We start from the raw sequence: 23,508 nt of genomic DNA, 5'->3' as shown, positions 1-23,508 counted from the left end.
TGTCATATCCTGTAACAGGGAAACAGTCCCCCTTTTTTTCCTCAAAAATCATTCCTAGTCACTGATCAAATATTTGTGAAATAGGTCATATTCAAAAACATAAAGTTGGAGTCTTTGCTCTTCCTGACAAATATCTTCATTTATTTGTCCTAAGATGTTAGGAATTTCTCAAAAGCAAAACTGAAAGATATGCACTGTTAATTAGTGGAGCTTCAATACAGAACTAATTGTGTTCCTGGATAGCTCACATTTCAATTGCTCCACGCATCAAACAGTTGCTTGTCTCAGTTAATGTGATGCTCTGTAATTGTGTTACTAGTAATTGTGAAGTTTGTTCAACTATGGTGGAGCAGAGCAGCACAAATACTTAAAAAGAGCAAGACCATAATAATAGATGGTCAGAAGTTGTTTTCTGATCAGATATTTTTTTCTGAAAGAGAAATGTGATAAGAGCACCTTAATGCTGATGACTTCTGATTTCAGTTTTGGTCGTGCTATAGTTTATTCATAGGAAAGTCTCTTTTAATTGTGAGCTGTAGCTTTACATAAATCAAAAATGGATATTAAAATGACTTATAGTTCAGTGATAATAAGGAAAAGTTTTAATAAAACATCCAGATATTTTCAAGATGCAATTTTTCTTTAGTCTGTATGCAAACTAGGTTGTTGTGGCTTCAAACAACAACACAGAGTGGTGTGATCAGTAATGTTCTAGGGGTGAAAAGAACTAAATTCTGTAACAGTGGATAAAATATAATCATATTCATTTAAATAATAAAGCAGAAGTACTCCTTAATTAAAATTACAGTAAATGCAATCACAATGCTATGAATCTCTCTTCTCTGGGAGAAAACTGTTACATAAGCATGGATTTCATTATTATGCTAGCCTAATAAGCTGGGCGAATCCCTGAAAGACATCTGCTACCCTCTTGACACTACTTCTCTCACCACATACAGATACAGCTTTCATCTCTGTGGTAGTCCATGCTACAAACATCCTTCTGTGGTTTCCTCACTCCATAATGTTTGCTGGAGGCGGAAGACCTATGGCCTTCCACTATTTTCTAACCTTTTCAGGCATCTGCAGCTGGGAGAAGGGATTTCTGCTGAAGTATTTGTTTTCACAGGGATGCCAGCTGACCATCCTCAGTTGTGGTCAGTGTTTATGAAAATCAATCTGCAAATTTAACAGCATGAAGCCAGATAGTTCCTTGTCATATTCTGACTTGCTCAGCAGCTAGTTACTTTTGATAGACAATGATTTGAAGTACAGTGGGTTTTTATTTTGTTAGGGTTAGGATTTTTTCTTATGTACTATTTTTTATCTACAAAATGCAAGGCAGGTGAAAGGGGGTTTCTTTAAAAAAAAAATCTTACGGTGAATATGCTTTCCTCCTAGAAATTCATTTTTATTAGCTCAAAAATGATTAAAGCTTGAATCTTGTAATGGTTGATATGTCAAAGAGCTCTGGCTGCATTCCACTTACAACAAGCTCTAAAAGAATAAGAATTTTTATTATCTTTCTGTTCTAGTAACCTTTTAAAATTAAATGGCAGAATGGATTTTCCATATTTACTTAGCAATAAAATAGCAGACTGCTATGCAGTTTATATTTAGCAGGAAAATACTACTTTTAAAGAAGAAAGTGTAAAAATATTAGTACTTTTCCCTTTTTACAAATCTGCAATTCAGGAATGAATTAACATAACTGTGGAGAAAGCAGTTTTCATGGAAGCAGAATGTCTGACATAGACTTTCATGGGATTCTGGTGACCCTGTGAACAGGAATATGCCTATAATGTGGATTCTGTTCTGTTTATCATTTTACTATAATTCCACCCCCATGTAATTTAGTTTCAGTCTGCATTAGATTTACTCGCTGCTTTTAATTGCTGCTGCAGCTCTGTAGTCTCCTTTAACAATCTTTTCTGGATTTTTTCAGACTGTAGGTTATTTAGTAATGCATCTAAGGGCACCTACACTCATGACAACCTGTGGTGCTCTCTCCTATCTCTCTTCTCCAAGTTCCCTCATCTTTGCATTTACCTTCCATTACTGCTCCTTGAATCCATATTCATCCTTCTCTATTCTCCTCCAAACCCCCTCCCTGCACGCAGTGCTGAGCTGTGCTGGCAGCCTAGTGGGGGACTCAGGCACAGCACAGCAAAACCCAAGGCTGGGTTTAGGCTGCCACTGAAGAAACATCTGGCCACAGCTTTTTTGATGACATGCAATTTAACAACAGGGACTTTCTTCATTTTATAAATGAGTACTTGGCCAGCATAGTTCCGTGATTAAAAAATTAATTCCTTGAGAAAGGTGGCCTGGAAAATAATCCTCTCTTCATCTCCCAAACCATTGAGGAAACTTTCCTATTACTGTCTGTGTTTGCAGTATGTGGGCAAGATAAAGGATATGGTAGGGACTTTAAAAGCTGTGCCAAAAAAATCTTGATGATTAGCAGTTGAGAATTGACAGCTGTGATGATAATGAGAAAGCTGAAGATCCTGAGGAGAGGCTAGAGAGAATAAATTCAAATCATGCTTAGAAGTTTAGATTACATATCTATAAAGCAAATTTCTGGAAAAACATTTTCAGTTCCAGATATATTCATTGCCTTTTCCTCCTACCAGCCTAACCTCATATAAAATTGCTTCTGCATAGTTCCTATCAAACTGAATTTTGATGGGATCTAAACAGTGTGGGAAATGAAGATCGTGACTCCTTCCTGGGCGCCAGCTTCTTTCAGTTGATTGTGGACCTTCTCTTATGTTAGTTGTTCCTCTTAGACCCATGTGACCATTTCTGTTCAGAAGATGAAAAACAAGCCAAGGACTGCCCGAACCTGCCAGAAAGCTCCTGTCAAGAAACCAAATAAAAACAGGGATGAACAGCATTTAAAATTCGTAGTAAATTCAGAGATTTCCTATGAAAATTAAGTAAAATTGTTTCTATTCATGAGCTTCTAATAGAAATACATCAGATCTAGTGCTTTGAAGTGATTTTTTTTTTCTACTTTAATCCCCTAATTCTCATAAAGAGACTAGATAATCTTCCATTTATAGCAATGTAAAGCCTAGTTGAAATATACAATATGGTTTATTGTTTATCTCTGCAAAGTTTGAACTTGCATTTAAAATAGTTTAAAAGCTACTAGCAAGAGAAAGCAATTTTATTTATATCTCTCTGGCTGTTTCGGTGATAAACAGATGGCTTTAAAGCACAGCTTTCCCACGCAGCATCCTACCAACCTAAATGGCAAGAACCTTGCAGCTTGATCCTGTAGCTAGGGTCACATCATGTTCTCCTTCAGGCTCCCTGTGCTTCTTTATTTAGTGGAAGTATTCCTCTCTGTAAGTCTGTCTTCAGTTGTTACATTAGGCATCAGTTGCTTACAAACAGAGATACCTTACATGAACTATGGACTTCTAATTCTTCTTTTGAGTAGCAGAGAGCAAATGAAACCATATGGATGCCCAATGTAATGCTATGGAAATGTAGTTAATAGATTTTTTCTAATAAGCAGTGGAAGTCTCTGAAAACAGTGTTGTATTTTTTCTGAAATCGTGATATTAAGGCACAAAGCTTATACTTGCAGAAACTTGGTTTCAATGCTATTGAAAGAGGATGGAGACTTCAGCAGAATGTAGGTATTGAGCTAAACTTGACTATGTTCATGTTTAATTATATTCAAAGTATAATAGCCATATCCCTAATACAGGGGACTGAAAATAAGAATTCCAGCATGTTTGGAAGTCTTCTGTGGAAGCTGGAAAATATTCAAAAAAGATAAGTGTTGCCAACATCCTGTTTCTTTGTTTACAATAATATTGCTGTAAAAGTACATCTTGGATTTAATGAAGTTTTCTGTGGTGGAAAAAGACAGGTAGGTTCACAATGGCTGAACAAAAGTGAAGTTTGAACCGTGTTTTTGATACAGGATTGTTGATATATTGCCGTTGGCTTTAGTTGCATGTTGATGTGAGAGTATCAGCTCTTAAAATCAGTGATGTAAAAGAAACAAAGTGAGTTTTGGTGTAATGGAAAATATGGTTTAAAAAAAAAAAGTAGCAACAACCTACCTTAAAAATAGGTTTCGTAGTTGTTTCGTATGTCACTATATTGATGATAAGGATCATCTGCATTGTGTTTGTTCATGTTGCTTGTTTGATCATTTTCAAATATGTGGGTATGATATAGTGTAACATTACCACTTCAGACCTCTAGAAGTTCTTTTGGAAAGAATTTTCCATCTCAATTTTATAATTTCCTTTTTAACGTGGTTCTTGCATAAATTCTGAAAGCAGACATACTTGCAACTGTGGTCCTTTAAACAACAGTAAAGCACACATAAATTTAAAGGATAAAGTTAGGAAAACTATCGAATTTACCAAAATAAACACTTTTTAAGTATCAGGCTACAGTTTTCAAGGAACATATGATTCTGTGTGCTATCACTCTATGTGCCAAACTTGAAGATGCAAGGACGCAATATCTTTATCCATCTCAAGATAGATATCTAAATTTGGGCTTTATTTAGACAGATGCTGTTGCCATCAGTTGTACTGTTTTAATATTTGAAGAACTTTTTCTCAGCGATACAAAGTGAATGATTCAGAAAGCTCTAGCCTCTGCTTAGAAATAAAAACCTGCTACTTTCCACTTTAGTCAAGTTTTTAATTTTAGAATGTTTCAACATGCTGTAATTCAATTGGGAAAATTGTATTTTGGTCTAATACTGAAGTAGTGGCTAGACTGTACTTCTATCATTAATTTGCTATTTGTTTCTGAAATCATCATGAAAGAAGTACTATTTAAGAAAAGGCCTTGTGATTCTGATTTTATTTTTATAGCACTCTGAAGAGTAGAACATTTGTTCTTGTTTGTGCTTGCATAAGCAACTAGAAGTGGAATGACTGCATGTGGTTAGTGGACTTTAAATAGCAACTATAGAGTACAAAATGCTCAGTTTTCAATTGAAGTGTATGAACAGAAGCCAGGGCTTTTTAACCTTCTAGTCCCTAAAGTCTGTGTACAGAGCAAATTTTAAAAACACTTTGAGGTTTGACTGTGTTTTTACACTGGAGTAACAGTAGTTTATTAATTCTAAAACATGAAATTATGCATATCCATCTTAATGCATTATAATAATTATTTTAGTTGACATGATTTTTATGCAGTAATTTTTTTTACATTTCTAGAGTTTATCTTTACAATTTATATACACTCCTATTATGTTATTTTACTAATCGTATTTAAAAAGGGACATTAGATATTGAATATTGTACCTCAATTTTATTGTAATGATTTTACTGGTTACCAGGTGGGGTGGCAGTTGAAAAATTTGGTGAATGCACTACGAGAGGATCCGAGTGGTGTTATCTTAACTTTGAAAAAGCGACCTCAGAGCATGCTTACCTCAGCACCAGCTTTACTGAAAAATATGAGATGGAAGCCCCTTGCTCTGCAGGTAATGAAGCTTAATCATAAGTCATACACCATCATTTTAGCTATAAACTATCTCAGTGATGCTTTATTGTGCTTCATCTCAGCAGCATATGGATTTACTCTTGTATGCTTTGAAAAATTGTTTCTGAAATGATTTCTCTGCAGTTTGTTCTCATAGGCTCAACTGAAATTAAACCTGTTAGTAGAACTTGTCAAAGTTCAGAAGTAATCAGCACAGTGCTTTTCAAGGTAGAAAAGTAGCCCCTTTCTAGCCAAAAAACCTTTTCTAGCCAAAGGGAAGAAAGCATACCTAAGGAACTTATAGATTTTAGTTTGTCATCATGTTAAGCTCTCCATACAGTATAACTTCAAAGAAAGAGATATGGAAGAGATCTTTAGTCCTCAGTTTGATCTGTCATGGAATTGTAGGAAAACATATGCAGTGATTTTCTTCAACAAAGCACATGACCAGCAAAATTTGCCCGTATAAAATAAATCTGTATGTTTGTCATAGTGTTCCTTGTGAAGGAACCATTGCATATGGATTTAGTACAGGATGACCAGCTGGATCTTTATTTTTAGTAAGCCTACGATGTGCTGAAAACCATGGGATCGTTTCATTAAAGCATTCATGTTTCATTCTAGGATAAAATGTCAATGTGATGGATTTCTCTAGGAAATAAAAGTTATCTCCACTCTGATAAAAAGTATGTAACCAACAGATGGAACTGAAAAATAATCCCTTTTTTTAATTCAGTTCAGATAGGGCAATGTTTAGAATTTTATTTTCTTTGCATATTGAATGCATTCTTCAGTACATTTTTATTGCCACAGTAAGAAGTCTAATTTAAAATTAAGTACATTTGAGAGAGAAAAGACTTCCACATAGTTAAGGAGAAAGGAAAATGAGATGTGGAAATGCCCCTGCTAATGGCTGTGGTGTTTGCCATTTAAAATAATGGTAGGTTCATAAAAAGAACTAATATCTCAAAGAACTTCTTTCAGCTATGTATTTTTATACATTTATTTTATCATGATTGAATACCTCATTGTCTGTCGAACTGAATAAGGTTACAAAAGATTGGGATGTCCTGGTCTTTCAGATATAAAGTACTGGCAATATATGTAACATAAACTTTGAACCAAAAATATCATATGAGTGTCTAAACATAAAATTGCTGATTTGTATGCATAAGTGTATATGAATGTCCATGCTTGAAGGCTATGCTTTTTATCATAGTTTTAGTAAAAATATAAGTACAAATGAAAAATGCATATCATTGCTTCATTGCTTTAAATGAGATCAAATGCTTTCAGTCTGTATCCCTTTGGGGTGAGTTAGCTTCAGTTTGTAAACTTCAGTTTATCGTTTGCCTCTAGAATCATTCAACTAAAGATCACACAACAGAAGTTTATGAGACAAGCTATTGATCTTAGCAATTAGGCCATTGGATCAAAAGGATGGGAAGAAATTGGACAGAAACCAATTTCCACCATCTAAACAAAGTCCAGTAAGAATGTGAGGATTTCTATAGTCCTTTTACAGTGAAGGCAGACATGAGATAAAGTTGTGAGCATGTTTGAAACTCCATACTCAGTTCTAGAAACAAAACTGCTATCGTGTGTTCTATCTGGCTCTTATTTACATCTCAGCATTATTAGTTCAGTGCAAATGCTAAGGTTTTATTCAATTTATTTAATTTTATATAAGTTAAATATAACAGAAGAGTTGCTGTTTCATTCATCTGAGTGAATTTTAAATTGATCTACCGTAGCTGACAGCAAAATGGACCATACACATACTTCTTTCTCCATTTGGTGATAAAAAGAGTGCTGACAGCTAGATCAAATAAAGATTACCTCTGTTAGATAAGATGAAACTGAGTCTACATAGAGGTTTTCTGTAATGTTTTGAGATTGAGTGAAAGACAGACTTTTTTTGTTCGTTATTGGCTTTTTTTTTTTCTGATATCGTAGAAAATCTGGTTATTTTCTGAGCTAATATGAATACAGATAGAGACACTGATAAAATTAAAGAGATATTTCCAATATCGTGACACTATTCTGATACACCAGGAAAAGGTCAGAACCTTATTCAGTACTTCTGTGTGCGGTGTACATGTGTGTCTGTTGTAATTTGTGATTTTTAGTGTGAGAAACAGTAGTTTTCTTAAGTAGACTATCAAAAAAGCTCCAGGGTGACGTGAAGACAAACTTCAGAGGCTGCATATAGAGGAGATTTTTGTTGTTAATTTATGCAAATGAGAGGTGAACAGATGTTAGAGTCTATTGGTGTTAAAGTTTAAATGCAGCCTCAGTGTGAAATTGGTGCGGTATGCTTGATTAATAAAAAGCAGTAAAAACAGAATACGATATAATTGATTGTATAGCTATTAAAATATGAGGTAGTATTATAAATTTTGAGATAATAAATATAGCTAATAAAAATATGTTTTAATAGCTCCTATTTTTCTATTCCAGTATTTATTTGTTATAAAAGACAGAAAATGTTAGGAAAAAGAATCTACCAAAAAACCCTGTGTTCTGTGAGTGAAGTAACATTGTGACTGTTCCAAAATTCCTTTTGTTCCAAATTCACATAATCATGTGCTTGGAAGCTAGTGAGAGAGGACAAAATAAAATGATAGCAAACAGGAAAAAAAGGAAGAGCAGTACTTCCATCACCTTTGGAGACAGAGGAAAATATGATAACTTGTTTTCCTATATTAGGATATTGTGAAATAATTGAGGATGTTATAACTGTGCTGACATCTCAGAGCTAAGTTAATTGAACCATATGTATAATTCAAAGAACACAAGCTATAAAGACATTATGACTCAGTATAATAATTCTGTTAAAGTACAAAATGTGAGTGAAAGCCTCAAGAGACTCTAGAATAAGTTATGGAGATGAAATTTTAATAAAATGTGGATTAGGATCTGAAAAAGTTTGCTGTGTTTTTTTCTTTGGCTCTGCAAATGGGGTGAGCAGAAGAAAAACGCGATGTCACAACTTGCAATGACTGAGCTGGAAAAGTGCCCCAATGTAAGGGGGCTGACAAAAACAGAACTAAGATTTTGTATTCATGCCATCTGTGAAGATCTTTAATGGTTGTTAGAGCAAACGTAAATATTTCAGTTATTAAAATAGGAAACATTGAGATTGAGAAACATTTGAAAGGTTTTAAAAATTAATTTTTGCTGAAAATGGATAGTGTTTAGCCATTGGTAAAATGCATTTTGCTTGTTTAGCTTATGATTCTATGTAGGAACATGAAGTTTGCCATTTGCAGCAGCATGAAAAGCTGGATTTCAGAGAGCCATAGGAAGTGTGCTTATAAACTGGGAAAAGGCTAGAGGAGTCTTCCAGGCAGTATGTAGGTGCTAGCAGTATATCTATCAATTTGGAGTGTGACTTGGTATGGTATACCAGTCATCAAACTAGTATCCTACCCATTCTGTGTAGCAGTTCTGAAACTTACAGCCAGTGGCTTGATGTAAAGGAAAACAGTACAACTAGCTATGGCTGTGCTATTAACCATAACAAGTGTGTACGTACAAGTGCATTAACTCCATCTGTAAGGTCCATCAGTACAGAAAGGAAAACATCTATTTTTCCCCCCCAGTGTCCTGATTAAATGAGGTGGTTTGGGTTTTTGTTCTGTTTTCAGTCGCTTGATTAATTGTCTCTTTTAATATCCGTCAGGTATCCCATTTCTTGCAATAATCAGAGTTCTCCCTTAACACATTCTGGAATCATGACAGAATGTTGGAAATGAAGGGATTTTCAGCCTATGTTGTTTTTTTCATTGCTTTTATAAAGTCTGAATTAGGCAGCTATGGCCTTGGAGAGTTGCTATTTCGTTGTTGTTTTTTTTTTTTTTGTGTGGGTTTTTTTTGCCTTTGCAATGAAGGTATTCATTAATATGGTATTGTACTACAAATATTAAGATGTTATGCCTGCAAGATAAGAGCTACTAAATTTGCCTTTCAGTTACTTCTTCTGGTACACTGGTATTTCAGATTGCAATGTTAGTACTTCTGACTGTTACTGAATACGTTCAACAAAAAAACAAGTTCCATCTTTTTTCTTTTTTCTTTTTTTTTTAACTTCTCTCATTCAAGATAAAGATGATTTAATTACCTTGGAACTCTCCATATTTTTGTCTGTCCCTGGAGCAATCAGCTGGCAGTTCAAAACTTACAAAACATAATATAAATAAACCTCTTCTACTCTAGATTGTCTCTTTCATTTCTTCTTCCCACTTTGAGTTTTTCTTGGGAGGTTTCAAAGTAAGGCTCTCTGAACTGCAGTTTGAACAAGGGGAAAGGTTCAGTAAAGAGGAATGTTGGATTCTCTAAGTTGGTATCATCATTATAGCAAGATTCTAACTGCAAAGCCATCTTTTACTTCTGGAAAATGCTTTGTAATTTCTCAAAAGAAACTAGACTTTGACTATGGTGTGAAGATGTTTCATCCAGTATCTTGAAAAGGAATGGTCACACTTCAGCTAATTTGGATGAAGCCCTGCCAGTTTCACTGATGTCAGTGAGGCTGGAGGCAGGTCCAGCTGCCATCTTGTGTCTTGACTTGGAAAAAACCTTTTGACTTCTTTTCACTATTCTGCCACAGTCTTAATCAAGCTTATTTAAATGTCACATGTTGTATATTTAAAATAATTCACTGTACTGTTGTATACATGATTAAATTTTACTGTTAAAACATTGCCAGGACCTCAGCATCTGTATTATTTTAAAATAATCTTTATTTTTCAATTAGATACACATCTCTACTATGCTGTGTTCAACATTTCAGCCTCCTAAGAAGCAACAGTAACAGCAGAGTTCTTGAACTGAAAGAAAATCCTACTTTTATTTAGTATTTTTCCTCATTATATTGCTTCCTTCATTCAACTATAAGCAATGTTATGTTCTGTTTGAATCATATATGATTAGAATTAATGACTTTACACTTTTTAATCATTACATTTGAATAAAATACTAAACTGTTGGCTCTTCAGTTGCTTAGTTGTCTTTTAACTATATGGGAACTTAGCACTTTTCGCAGTATTGTTAAAATTAATTTGGACTGAATTTTCCTACAGAGTTTGAATTGGTTACAGAATTTCATTACTTCATGTCATGTTCATCTTATAAAAAGTTTGTTATTGGAAACATTTTGTTCAGTAAATCGTAATATCTTGGTCCAATATGAAAACATACATTAACAGTAAAATCTGTTTACTGCTGCAAATACTGTGTGAAGATATTACCACTTAAAATATTGTTTTGGTTTTGCTTATATTTTAAAAAATTGTATGCCTTTATATGGAGCAATGTTTCTCAAACTATATATTGCAACTACCAAGGGAGTTAATGAAAGGTTCAAAGAGTTTTAAAAAGCATTAAAAAGAATTTTAGATGGTATATATTAATTATATTCATTGTTTAGAGGAAAAGAAGCCAATAAAAGAAAAACTGACAATCTCAGTTTGGGAATGAGGAAAGCAATGCTAGCTCCTCGTAACAAGAAGGAGGGAAGGGGACTGCAGGACTGAGCTAACCAGAATAGGGCAGTTCTTGGAGAAGTGGCAGTCAATATACACGAACTATCACTCAGTAATTATAGAAACTTTTTACTTATTTCTCTCTCATGGAGGAACTTCGCTGTTGTAAGTAAAGTTGTTTTTCTATTTTCTGGACAGCTGTCAATTTGGTAGAGGATCCATGATGACTAATAATTCTGAATGAGGATGGTGCATCCAGAATGTTTGAGAAACAATACTCCAAAGTGTATTGAAACATGCATTTTGTATTTGTCATTGGGTATTAGCATTGGTGTAGGGCTTTATGCGGGATATTTTTGAGGATATTCCAGTTCTAATATTATAACTTCTAAACTTTCTCCGTCAGGTTGTTCCCATGGGTTAAGTATTTAAATCTGTGGTCCTGAAAACATTTTAGTTTTATTGCTGTTTCAGGATTCCCACTTGCCTGACCAGCCTGCCAAAAGTGACTGCAGCAGGAGGAACTCCTAGTCTTTGGAAGAGAGTTGACTCAGTGATAACACTTATCTCTAAGGCATCTAAATCAGACATACTGGAATTGGAGTTCTATGATGTTCAGTGTGCCTACATGGCATAATATAGTCCACTAAATGACTGCCATTGACATATGGGATGGATGCGATCTGATTTTCTTGTGGATGCACAGATTGACTTAAACTGAATGATTGATGAGAATTGCAATGCAAAATGACTCAAGGGTGCACCTTACCTACACCCTGAAGGTTCTGAAGGCTCCCTTTTCAACAAGGAGGGCTTGAGACTTTTAATTCCATACAAAATGAAAGCTGAACTCCTAGATCCACAAGGTGGTAACTCCTGCAATGCTCTTGGTGTGTTGAGCTGCTGTCAGGGGAGCACATCTGAATGTTTTTACCACATTGCATTTCTTTTAAAAGAATTCACTGATTTATTAGGTTAAGTGATGGTTTAAAAAAAAAAAAAAAGTGATGGGCTGTTTTTAAATCTGGTTTTCTCCTTCTGTTCCAGTTTTCCTGGAACAAAGCTTTTCTGCTTTTGTAGAAATGATCCAAAGAGTTGAGTTTGTCAGTGTGACCTAGATACATAAAAGACGTGAGATATCCTAGTATGTTTTGGGGTGATCCTAAAAGATTATGTTTTCTCTCTGTAATAAAATACTAGATTTTATTACACCTCCTCTTTGGAGTTTCTGGGCTCTGGGAAGATTTACCTGTATTGCAATTACATGAGATACCACAGTCATTAGAACTTCTACCAACTACGCTGTGATTCTCACTCCTGAAAACATTCCAGTATTTAACATGGGAACAGTCTGAAGGAAACCTTTTACCTTTAGAGCTCTATTTTTTTTTCTTGGTGTTCTAATCACCTCACTTAGCCAAAAGATGAGCCAAATTTTGCATTTCTCAAAAACATGCAACTTCCACTGATTTACAGTTTCCCAGCAAACTGTTCTGGAGGGCAAGCCAACCAATATAGCTGGGCTGTGTACTCTCAAGATCTTGTGATGTTATATGGTAGAATACTCAGGTTTCAGCAAAACTTTATTCCAGAAATGAAACACGTCTCATTAGCATTTAAATAGCTAAGCCCAGGTAATTCTGGGGAATTTGTTACCTGTGTCTTGAAGCCCCCCAGCAGCTGGTCACAATGAATGTGAGCTAATCAATCCATTATAAGCCCAGACCACGGTTATACTTAGGCATGAATTTCCTTGTGACAGAAAGCATAAATTCCTATTAATTGTTGCTGTTACAAAGCTGCCTTCCTCTTCAGTGCGGAGAGGAGCAAATCCTCTCTCAGTGCTCCTGTCAGTATCAGCTATAAACAACAATGTCTTGGGCCTAACAAGAGTAAACATGATCCTGGTAACAAAATTATCTTGGCTTAGGAAAAAATAGTTCTACAAACTGCTCAACAATCTGCAGTGTGTACTTAGCACAATAATGCAAGGTATTGGAAAGGGAAAATAAAGGCATTGCTTTAGTAAGTGGTTCAAGAACATCTGTGGCTACTGTGTCACAGATGAAAATTTAATAAGGTTTTTGTTCTTCTGAAAGAGTTTTCCTTGTTTGTTTTGTTGGTTTTTTTGTTTTGTTTTGTTTTGTTGGTTTTTTCCTCCTTCCCCCAATTTTGCCACCACTTTTAGTCTTATTTTTGCAGACTTCAGTCTTCTGCTTGTTTTTATTGGTCGTAAAGTCTTTTACCTGTCTGGTTTTGTGTTTGTGTCTTTCTCCCTTTCTTCCTGTAAGTACTGGCTGTCTTTCATTGGTGTGGTTACAGAATACTCACATTAAATCTATCGAGCAACAAAAGAATTTAGCACTATCGTTGTTTATAGGAGAAAATTTCTACACTCAGCAAGAGAATATTTGTTTCACTTTATAGACATCATTCTAAAAGTAGACGTAATAAGTTTTAACGATACATTTTTAACATGCAGTTTATTATATTTGAGATAAATCTAACACAGCTCTGCTGCAAAACAAAACAAAACAAAAAAAGAACACAACAGAATCCAGTTAAAAGATGTCTGAGGTTTCCTAAGGCATGTGGGCATGTGTTCTTTTTAAAGTACAGTTTGAAAAAAAAGTGATGCAATGGAAAATACTTGCTTGATGAACATAAATTTACAAGGGCTCATTGCTATCTTGTGAAAGGACTGTGTTTTGAAAAAATTCATGCCTTTGAGATTTTTTTTGCAGTGTAGGTACCAAGGTTAATATCTAGAAAATATGAACTGGTAATTCTCTCAGTGCTTTCTCTGTCACACTCTGTTCTTCATAGTGCTGGCAGAAGGATCTTTCTACAGACCCATTTGGTCAGTGCTTAGAGCTTCTCTGTCATAAATACAGTATGAAATATTTGTGTCCTCCAGCAATTCCTTAGTTCAGAAATTATAGGTGTAGTGTACACTGTGTCTTCCCAAAACCTTTTTCTTCAGAGACTTCGCTTCCAAAAAGATGCAGGAGAATGTGCTCTTACAAAACAAAACTCAGTATTTCTTTACTATTATATTTAAATTTTAGGGTGCAAGCAGATAGTGCATTCACTTGCATTTTCTTCTGCTTAAGTTCAGCTGTCAGACAAGCCAAGAAGCGTTAGGCAGACATTATTAATTAGACTACAGCAGACTACGTTTGCTTCTCATTTGGTTTTTATGTATTTGCATCTGTATAGAGTGCTAGCAAATCGTGCTACAATTTCCAGTCCTACAGTGATTTAATAAATTCTTCAAATGGATAATCATTATCTAGTCAAGATTGTTGAGTTGAAGGAGAAAATCATGCTTAATTTGAGAAAGAGGTAAAGATGTGATTAAGAGGAAAGGCATGCTTGAATAGGAAAGATAGCTAGGATGCATTATTGTTCTGCAAGAAGGGTACAGGTTTTTTTGGTTTTTGTTTGTTGTGTTGTTTTTTTTTTACCCGTGATTTACTTTGTGACGAGTTTACCTAGAGAAGTGAAGAATAATAATAATTTCCAGTTTATTCAGTATTGTAGCACGTGTGCTCTTGAGGATGCTGTACCTGACTTTACAGCACCTGCAGACATAAACTGAAGCTTTTACAGCTAATTCTTAAGCTGTAGAACAGATGGGGAGAGACAACGTTCAATTTAATACCTACTTACGAACATTTACTGTAAACACTAGACTTTTTCTTTATAATGTTAGTTAAATTAAGCAATTCGCTGGATTCTATATGCTATTTACTCATGAAGATTTCACTAGTGGCTCTACTAATTACTATTTTTATGAGCATTGACAATAATCTTGCTGTGCAAAGGGGAAAAAAGTAAGATATGATCAGATGAGTCAATTTTATAAGCACAGTACGTTTCCATTCATAGATGCACATCCCTAAACAGAAGTTTTTCAGCCATTTTAAAATCATATAAAAGATTAGAAGTGCTATTTCTTTAACTTTCTGAGCTGTGGAGATTTTTTTTAGCTATTTCAGTTACAAGTAAATTATATTTAAGAATAACTGTGATTTTTTTTCTCTCTCTCTTTTGAACCAGCCTCTTATTCCCAGAAGTCCTACAAGCAGTGTTGCTACACCATCCAGCACTATCAGCACACCTACAAAAAGAGACAGCTCTGCACTCCAGGATCTTTATATACCACCTCCTCCAACAGAACCTTACGTTCCCAGGTAAAAAATGTTCAATACTCTGATTCGGTACTCTGTTTTCTCAAATGTGGAGTAGTCTATTGCTTATTACAGTGCAAAACAGTTCAAAAGAGAAAAATTATCCAAACCCCTATATGTCTGACTTTGAAAAGAGTTTATTCCATTGCCTAAGAGCTATGATGCAACAATGGAGGCTGTGCTAAAAGCAAGAAACTTTGCAGCTTTGACGATGAGAGTGCTACTTTGTTCTGCTATACTAATTTCCTTTTTGAACATATTTCGTTAGTGTACGAGCAGTTCTCAGGATTACATCTTAGTGTGGGATACCTTCCCATGTTCCTAAATGATTCAGAAAAATTTTGTAATACACACGGATGTTGCTTTCTTAAAATTCGGAGAGAATTGCAGCTGTATCCATAAGGATGTCAATAACCAGCCGGAAGCCTAAAGATGTATTTACAAGTGACCAGCATTTTTAATGTTTCTGTATCAGACATGGAACGTCCACTCAATGTATTTTAAAATTACTTTTTGCTGTTCTTTTAGTTCACTATCTTACAAACCTGGTAAGGGCAGCACGTCCTTTCTTGTATCTGAATTTCCTGAACCTGGGTTTCTGGTACCTGAGCTTTTCTTAGACTCTACTACCAGTAACTCTTCTAGCCAATTAATAAGATTTGTGACCTGATGCTGACAAGAATTTCCTGGGGCTGTCCAATAGTGAGGTAGATGGCAAATTAAATTGCCTTGTGGGGAGGAGAAATCATGATTCTGTGATTAATTCTTACTCTTCAGAGAGATGAAAAACCTTCCAGGGCAAGAAAGTGACTTTCTGTTTCATGATTTAGATGATACCATGGGCCTTTCTTAAAGCCATGAGCTGAGTCTTGTCTTCCTTCCTCATCCCTACTTTATATGCTGCCTGGTCTGGTTTTATTTCTGGGGAGATTAAAAAAAAGCACTGCAGAAAGAAACCCCAACCAAAACACAGTCTTTGTTTTCTTTTTGAATGTATAGTTACATGGCAAAGACCTGTCACTCTTGCAGCTGAAACTGTACTGTCCTGAAAGAAATAATGCATTTGTACTGATGCTGATCATATTTCCTACCTCAGAAATATTTCTGTTATTTGATAGGGAACACATCCTCTTCCTTGAAGTATTTTTATTAGATATTCAAATTCAGCAGTCTTTAGGTTCAACACTAGAAACTGGTATCTTCAGAATGCACTTTATTTATTTATTTATTTATTTGTCGATCAATATTTATTGATACCATCAAATAATACTTATTAATGCACCAGTTTGGGCCAATTCTGATGAAGCATGATAATACATATTACCACAAGGTTCTTTAAGATACACATTTTTTATTTTGCCAGATAAATCCTAATGAACTGTAGTTCATTTCACAAAGCTGCCACATACAGTACAGTGTTTCTGAATGATCTGGTTTGACATTTCATCGGGTTTTTTTGCTCTACGATTAACTATATTTAAGCATGTCTTTATTTTGGGTATTATCAAAATGTTCAAAATGTTTCTTAGTTTGTTGTTTCTGTTCCAAAGGGAGGCTTTAAAAAGTAAAATGCCCACCATTTGTTCCTGGAATAGAATAAAAGATTTGACATTTTGATGTAAATTATAAAACCCCAAACCATGTTGTCCTGGTGATGACACCCACAAATGCTACTGCTTCCAGCACAACCACACACAAACAGCAGGACCCATCCTTTTCTTGTGATGGTTACTGACAATTGCAGGTAGCAAATTAGTGCTTGGTCAAGTCTGTTGAATGCCTTTGAAAGATACATCAATCTCCATTCTTTTACCTGCCAGTGTCCACAGTAATGAGCTTTCAGCTCTGTGGAGCTGTGCCTTTTCCCCTCACCAGCACTGACTCTGCTCTGGGAAAGCCTGGCAGAGCAAGTAAAATGGCTGGAGAGGGTTTTTGTAGTTTTGGTGCCATGGCCGATTCAGGATGGCCCTTTCTTTTCCACCATGGCTGCCTGGCTTTGCTTTGTACTCATTCAAGGTTTCAGGGCACCAAAAGAAGTATGAGTCAGCTTTGTATTTATTTTGTATGGTCTAGAGGGGCAAAAGCTCTACAGTGAGGACATGAGGCCACAGCTACTCTCTTGGCAGCCTCCCATGCATTTTGCTGCTCAGAAATTACTGTCTGATTAGGTCTTTTGCAGCCATCTCCAGGCACAGCCATACGAGCAATTTTTCAGAGCCCTTCTTCACCTAGTGCAAGGAGAGGGCAATCTGCTTGGGGTTCTCTGTGTAGGTTTTGCAGCGTGTTCCTTGCGATAAATTTCTGTCCTGGGACAGCAGCTCATGATAAAGTGTTATGCATTCTTTTTGTTACTGCATGGATATACCTATAACATCTTGGAGGCCCAAATTGGCTTCTGCAGAACTGTGTCAAATGCCTGCAGATTCTTCTTGCTGTGAGGTTAGTTTGTAAGAAACTAGACTGAATTTATCCATACTTACCATATAGCCATGTCTTAAAACTATTTGATTCAAAAATTCTATTGATTCAAAAAACTATTTGATTTAAAAGTGCACATTTGAAAGTCGTTATTTCCTTGCCCTAAGTTACTAAGTTGCTAGTATATTCCAAAAAAAAAATCATAAAAAGAATAGCTGCACATCAACTTTATTTGTATGATTCTTTTCTAAAGAAACCATTAAAACACAGTTTGCAACGGAAGCAAATGAGCAAAGATGTGTGAGATAACTAGTGCATACATACATACAAATACATAATATGTGATCCTGATTTTAGCCAGTTGTATATATTTGCTGCTTGTGTGGTGTGTTCACATTTTGCCATTTTTAATTAAATATTCACATTTTTAAAAATGAATGTTTTATTTCAATATATTATATAATATATAATATATCTCTTATTTACTGAAGGGATGAAAAAGGAAATCTCCCATGTGATGATGTTGGCAGACATACAGTAGGCAAACCAGTTCATACAGGATCCGAATCTCCAAACTCATTTCTTGACCAGGAGTATCGAAAGCGTTTTAATGTGGTTGAGGAAGATGCAGTGTTATACTGCTATGAGTATGACAAGGGAAGAACAAGTGGTCCTGGAAGGAGAGAGAGCACACCAACTTATGGTATGGCATTGATCTGACAAAGATTATCACAGTTTGTTGATTTTAGGATTTTTCGTACATCTGGTCTTGTATTTAAGCACAAAAATAATTCCAGTGGCTGTTGAATGTGCTAAGAAATCTGTACACTTTCATTTAATTTCTACATAAAGGCTTATTCTGTGCAAGCATATATGTATTACTATTATAAGGATGGCAAATCCAGTTTTGTATTGGTGATTTTTCTGAATCTGCGTTCTATAATTTTATCAGCTTAATTTTCCAGATAACTTTTCAGTATCATTTTGTCAGAAGAACTGGCAGAAGGCCATGCATTTATGCTAAACCCTCTCTATGAAATCATGCTCCCAGTATAAGTGTAGGAGTAGCTATATGGGGTTTGCTAGGCCTGAATCAGTGATTGAGTACCAGGTGAGAAGGCATGGCTAACCAAGGGCACATTGGTGCAAGCAATGCACCTGGGCAACTGGAAGGGGTGGGCCCTGGGTGCATTCCTCTTCACTCTCATTTAAGGGTTAGCAGCCAAAGAAGCAGGATCTCTATTCAGAGATCACCCCTTCTGGGGACTTCACTGACCTTCGGAAATGGTAAGCCACTTGTCCCTGTATCATCTTCTGAACTATATCTTGACAAATGCCTTTACAAGCGTGTTCAAATTGTAGTAGAAGGCAATATAATCACCTTCCCTTGTTCCACAGTAGCATAGGTTTAGGAATTCGGCATTAGAAAAAATTTACCAAAGTAATTTTAAAGATCAAAACTTTTTCAGATGAACAAGGAGATGTATACTGTTTTCATGCTGTGCTGTGTTCTAAAACTCTCTTATTCTTTTCTAGTTTTCACTTTTCTAGAAGTGAAGTATGACTGATAGTATGCTTTTTTGTAATGCTGTTCTAACATCCTCTAACTTTTTATATGAGAAGTGACTATATATAGCAGTCCCTATTTTATAAGGCCGTGTGTTGTCCATGTAGGAATTTTCTATGTAAACGCACATGCATGTTCGTGGTACTCACGTGTCTTGGATTTTGACTTACTTATGGTGAGAACACTGAAACAATTTCTGATGAGAGTTTTGCTCCTCAAAGCTTTGTTCTCCAGGTTATTTTCATTTTTAATCTATTGGAATTCTGCCTTTACCTAGCATCTTATTTGGGCTTTGGACTAGGAAAATTGGTTTCCTGTTGCTATACAAGGAATTGTTCAGTTGTTAGTATATGGCAGAAAATTAAGAGGAAATTTTGCTTTTATAAAAGTTATTTTGATAGTCCTTGTAATAGCTCAACATATGCTTGAATGTTTTTTCACCCTATTTGCTGTTATTTCAATTATTAAACTGAGCACAGGCTGCATCTTGGAGTTGTTATAGTAATCCTGACATCATATCCCTTTGAGAAGATGACAGGCTTAATCTATGAGGAAGAATATATTTGGTACATCATGCAGCCAAGCTCCAAAATCACCTGGGAACCGTGATACAAATCGAGCTTGAGCTGTGTAAAGTATCCTTGGGACTTTAAGCAATGTGCTTGCATTGTACTTGCACAATATTAAAGGATGTGTTTTCATAAAGTGCACTTGTTCCACACAGCCACACAATCCTCCTGCAAAATCCTCAGTATCCTTTTGATTTTGAAGTGCTTTCAGATGTTTTTTAACCATGCCTATATTGTATGAAATAAATGTTAAGTGTTCAAAGTTGATATATTAATTTTATTGCTCCTGTATTTCAGTTGGTAGATGTAGTCAGTTCCATTAACGGAGATGTACTCTCTGTTCCAGATGTTAAATTTTAATACTAGTATTCTAGAGGGAGGACGACACTTTGTTCAAGGACTGCTGAATCCATTATTGTATTACAGGATAGCTTTTATAGCATATTTTCCTATTAGCTGAAAGGGTTATAAATACATGGATCTAAGACCGCTGAAAATCAGTCACGTTTTTAACACACTTCTTATACAGCATTTCACTTTTAATCTCACTTCTTTTTTAACGAATTCACATCACAGAATCTGTTCTCACTTAAGTATATTTTCTAAAATTATTACCATTCCAGCATTAAATTCAGAAGTTTCACACGTGCCATTTGTTAACATCAGATTGGCAGCTAGGCATGACCTAAGGATTTCACAAAGATCTGGTAAATAACATCCTTCTGGTTTACAGTGGCCTATTAAAGAAGGTCAAACAGAGTTCTGAGAAATAGAGAAATAGTTGTTTTCAGCGTATACTCATCATTAATTATATGGTGGCGTTAATTTTCTTTAATACTTTTCAGTCCTGTGAATTTATTCTAACATAGAAGATAAGGTCGTATTTCTAGAAAAAGTGACCAACATCTTATTTCTTATCAAGGATAATGCATGTGCACTCAGGAAACGACTTCTGAATGGTGTACTTTAAATCTCACTGACTTCAAACACACTTAATGATGTGCCCATAACTAATAAACTAATTGATAAATAGGAAATTAAGCATAAGCATTTTACATTCTGAGTATTTATGTATTTGTGAATTGATCTTGTCTATACAGAACATATGCATTTTTTTGCCATGTTCATTACAATACCTTAAAAATTTTAAAGATAAAAACAACAAAACACAACCTTTTATCATTATGCTGCATGTGTATGGTAGTGGTGAGCTTCCCATGGATGCCATTATTTATTAAGTAGACATATTTGAATATTTGTTTTCATAATAATCAAGTATCTTCTTTTTCACTGTATCATGGATTTAACATCAAAAAAGCAGAATAAAAATGATGACCTTTATATTAGGAATTTTCCAATACGTAACTAAAAAAACTTCTATTTTTTTTTTAACTTTAAGCTCTAATACTTTTTAAAACAAAATATTTTCCCTTTATTTTCTGTTAGCAGTAGATAAGAGCAAAGGCTGATCTTGTTTCTGAAAAAATTTTCTTTGTGAGATGGACGTTGTGCTATATGCCGTACCACTTTACGTTTGTTTTTTTTTGCTTCAGCATGCTATCTAACTTGCTAAAAAACTGTAGCTCACTTTAAGTAACCCCACTAAGTTGCATTGCACACTTTCACTGAATTTCCAGCTGTATTTGTGGAAATCTTAAGCAGAAATCATAGCTGACATCTTTTAAACCTCCCAGCAAAAATGCTGTTTGTAAAGGTATTTTAGTGATGTGAATGTAATTCTCTTACCAACAATTCATTCTGTATATGCTTTAAAACAGTTTTCTATATGTGTGTTTCAGGGTCTTTCAGAATGATAAACAGATGTTGTTCAATGAAAAGCAAACTACGTAATTTCAGTGTGTTTCTCAGTCTCACACATCAGTTTGGTGAGGATTTTGTAGGGCACTGGATTTATTTTCTAAAGTTAAAAAAAAAAAAGAAATCTTATACTTACTAATATATATATAAAAAAAAATATAAGTAGAATAAGACTCTAAAAGAGAAATCCTTTAATACTTTTAACTGCTTCTTGTCTGTTAAAGAAAACAGAACTTAATCTCTGGTTTAGAGGCTATGCTGGATCCTCTTTCATAAGCAATGCTGTAGAATAGTGGCTTAACGCTTAATTTCTTTCTTTCACAAATGTTACTTAATATTGCCTTTTGGTGCATGATCTCATTTTTTTCCTTCTGCTTCTAGGAAAACTAAGGCCTATTTCTATGCCAGTAGAATATAACTGGGTGGGGGATTATGAAGATCCCAATAAAATCAAACGAGATAGTAGGAGAGGTAAGTGATCTGCTCATGTCTTGTACAAGGCATTATGGGTTTTATCATGCTTCAAGCAATGCCACAGGAGGCTATGAATACTAAATGTAATGTATACATGAATATAAGGAAAGATCAGACACATTCATGAAAGACGTATCTGAGTTTTCCTAAATTTGTAACCATTGTTTCTACCTTGGGAGATCCCTGAGGTGAAAGCTGGTAGCTACTGGGATAATATTCAAAGAAAAGTGTGGATGATACAGTGAACAAGCTTGGGCTGAACATTCAAAGCAGGTTACTTGTAAATGTACGAGACCACAGTCAATTGTATTAATTTAGGATCTGTTTTTTTAAAAAAGATTATAGATATGATCGTAAGTGTGCCACTGCTGATTTTTTAAAAGCTTCAAGATAACATCAGCATTTGTTTATGTGAGTCTTCATGTAAGTTTTATTTTCATTGTCAGCAAAACTAGAAACCTGAAAGAATAATGAATTTCCCCTTCAGATCAAGATTCAATATCTTCTTGCTATATCCACCAAAGAAGCAAATAAGTTTTGCTAGTGAAGAGGTCTTGAAGTCTTAAAATTGACAGCAGATCTTCTTACGAGTACTATATATTTTGAATGGATGATTATGATACCGTAAAAAAGTCATAATTATGCTTTACATTACTCTTTCAACAGAAAATTCGTTGCTACGCTATATGAGCAATGAGAAAATAGGCCAAGAAGACTACATGTTTCAAAGGAATAGCAAAAAGGATACTGGGAAAAAGTCAAAAAAGAAAGGAGACAAGGGTAATAGTCCTAGTCATTACTCGTTGTTGCCTAGTTTACAAATGGATTCATTGAGACAAGATGTCATTGGCACACCTGGACCAGAGACCACTTTGTACCATGTGAGTAAAAATAATATTAATGGAACCTTTTGCTCTATGCTTCCTATGAGAGACTGTCATGTTTTTGTAGTGGTGTTGAAGACTTCTTTTGACTGCTTATCTTGCGGTCCTGACCTTGTTTCCTGACCTTTTGATAATAATTTGTTTAAAGCAAGCTATTTAGAGTCTTCCCGTAACAAATGCAGAACAGACACCTATAACTCTGTAACTAGAAGATCTTATGTTTGAAATGTAGTCTGATATCTCTGTCTTGACTTATTTTGCTACTGATGGAAAGGGAAGAAGCAGTCTGACTGAATGTATTGTGACACAATATGCCAAGTCACATTTGATAACTCCTTTAATATAGCTACTGGAAAGGCCTGTTAATGGCAGGAAAACTTGTTGTGGAGATATTTGTTTTTCCTATGAGGTGAGGAAGGCCCTGTTGCATACTGATTACATGTGGTGTGCGTTGCTGTTTTTAATACAGATAGAATAATAGATTTCAGTAACTTGAAGGTAAATTGGAAAGGAAAGAGTCTCCTGAAGAGAATGTAAAATGAGAATTCCAGTAACTTCCTAGTTTTCAAATGTGTCTAGAAAATGTAGGTTGACAGTCGCAACATATTTTAGATATGATGTTTAACC

General features: G+C 35.1%; 1 protein-coding gene across 1 annotated transcript; it reads left to right on the top strand.

Annotated features, from left to right (window-relative positions):
* Window positions 1-5,283: 5,283 nt before the first annotated feature.
* Window positions 5,284-23,029, top strand: LOC104915331 (connector enhancer of kinase suppressor of ras 2-like). The gene is made up of 5 exons (XM_019621916.2): window positions 5,284-5,473; window positions 15,021-15,154; window positions 18,061-18,272; window positions 21,905-21,994; window positions 22,664-23,029. The coding sequence occupies exons 1-5, from the start codon at window positions 5,414-5,416 to the stop codon at window positions 23,002-23,004; spliced, it is 837 nt and encodes a 278-aa protein (XP_019477461.1). The 5' UTR covers window positions 5,284-5,413; the 3' UTR covers window positions 23,005-23,029.
* The last annotated feature ends 479 nt before the right edge of the window (window positions 23,030-23,508 follow it).

Source organism: Meleagris gallopavo, chromosome 1 (assembly GCF_000146605.3).
Source record: "Meleagris gallopavo isolate NT-WF06-2002-E0010 breed Aviagen turkey brand Nicholas breeding stock chromosome 1, Turkey_5.1, whole genome shotgun sequence".
NCBI classification, from domain to species: domain Eukaryota; kingdom Metazoa; phylum Chordata; class Aves; order Galliformes; family Phasianidae; genus Meleagris; species Meleagris gallopavo.
The sequence above is the reverse complement of the archived record's forward strand: the minus strand, read 5'-3'. Positions and strand labels throughout refer to the sequence as shown.

Coding starts and splice junctions, on each gene's coding strand:
- LOC104915331 (XM_019621916.2), top strand. CDS start 5,414: ATGCTTACCTCAGCACCAGCTTTACTGAAAAATATGAGATGGAAGCCC. Junction 5,474..15,020: donor GGAAGCCCCTTGCTCTGCAG/GTAATGAAGCTT, acceptor CTTTTGAACCAG/CCTCTTATTCCCAGAAGTCC. Junction 18,273..21,904: donor AGAGAGCACACCAACTTATG/GTATGGCATTGA, acceptor TTCTGCTTCTAG/GAAAACTAAGGCCTATTTCT.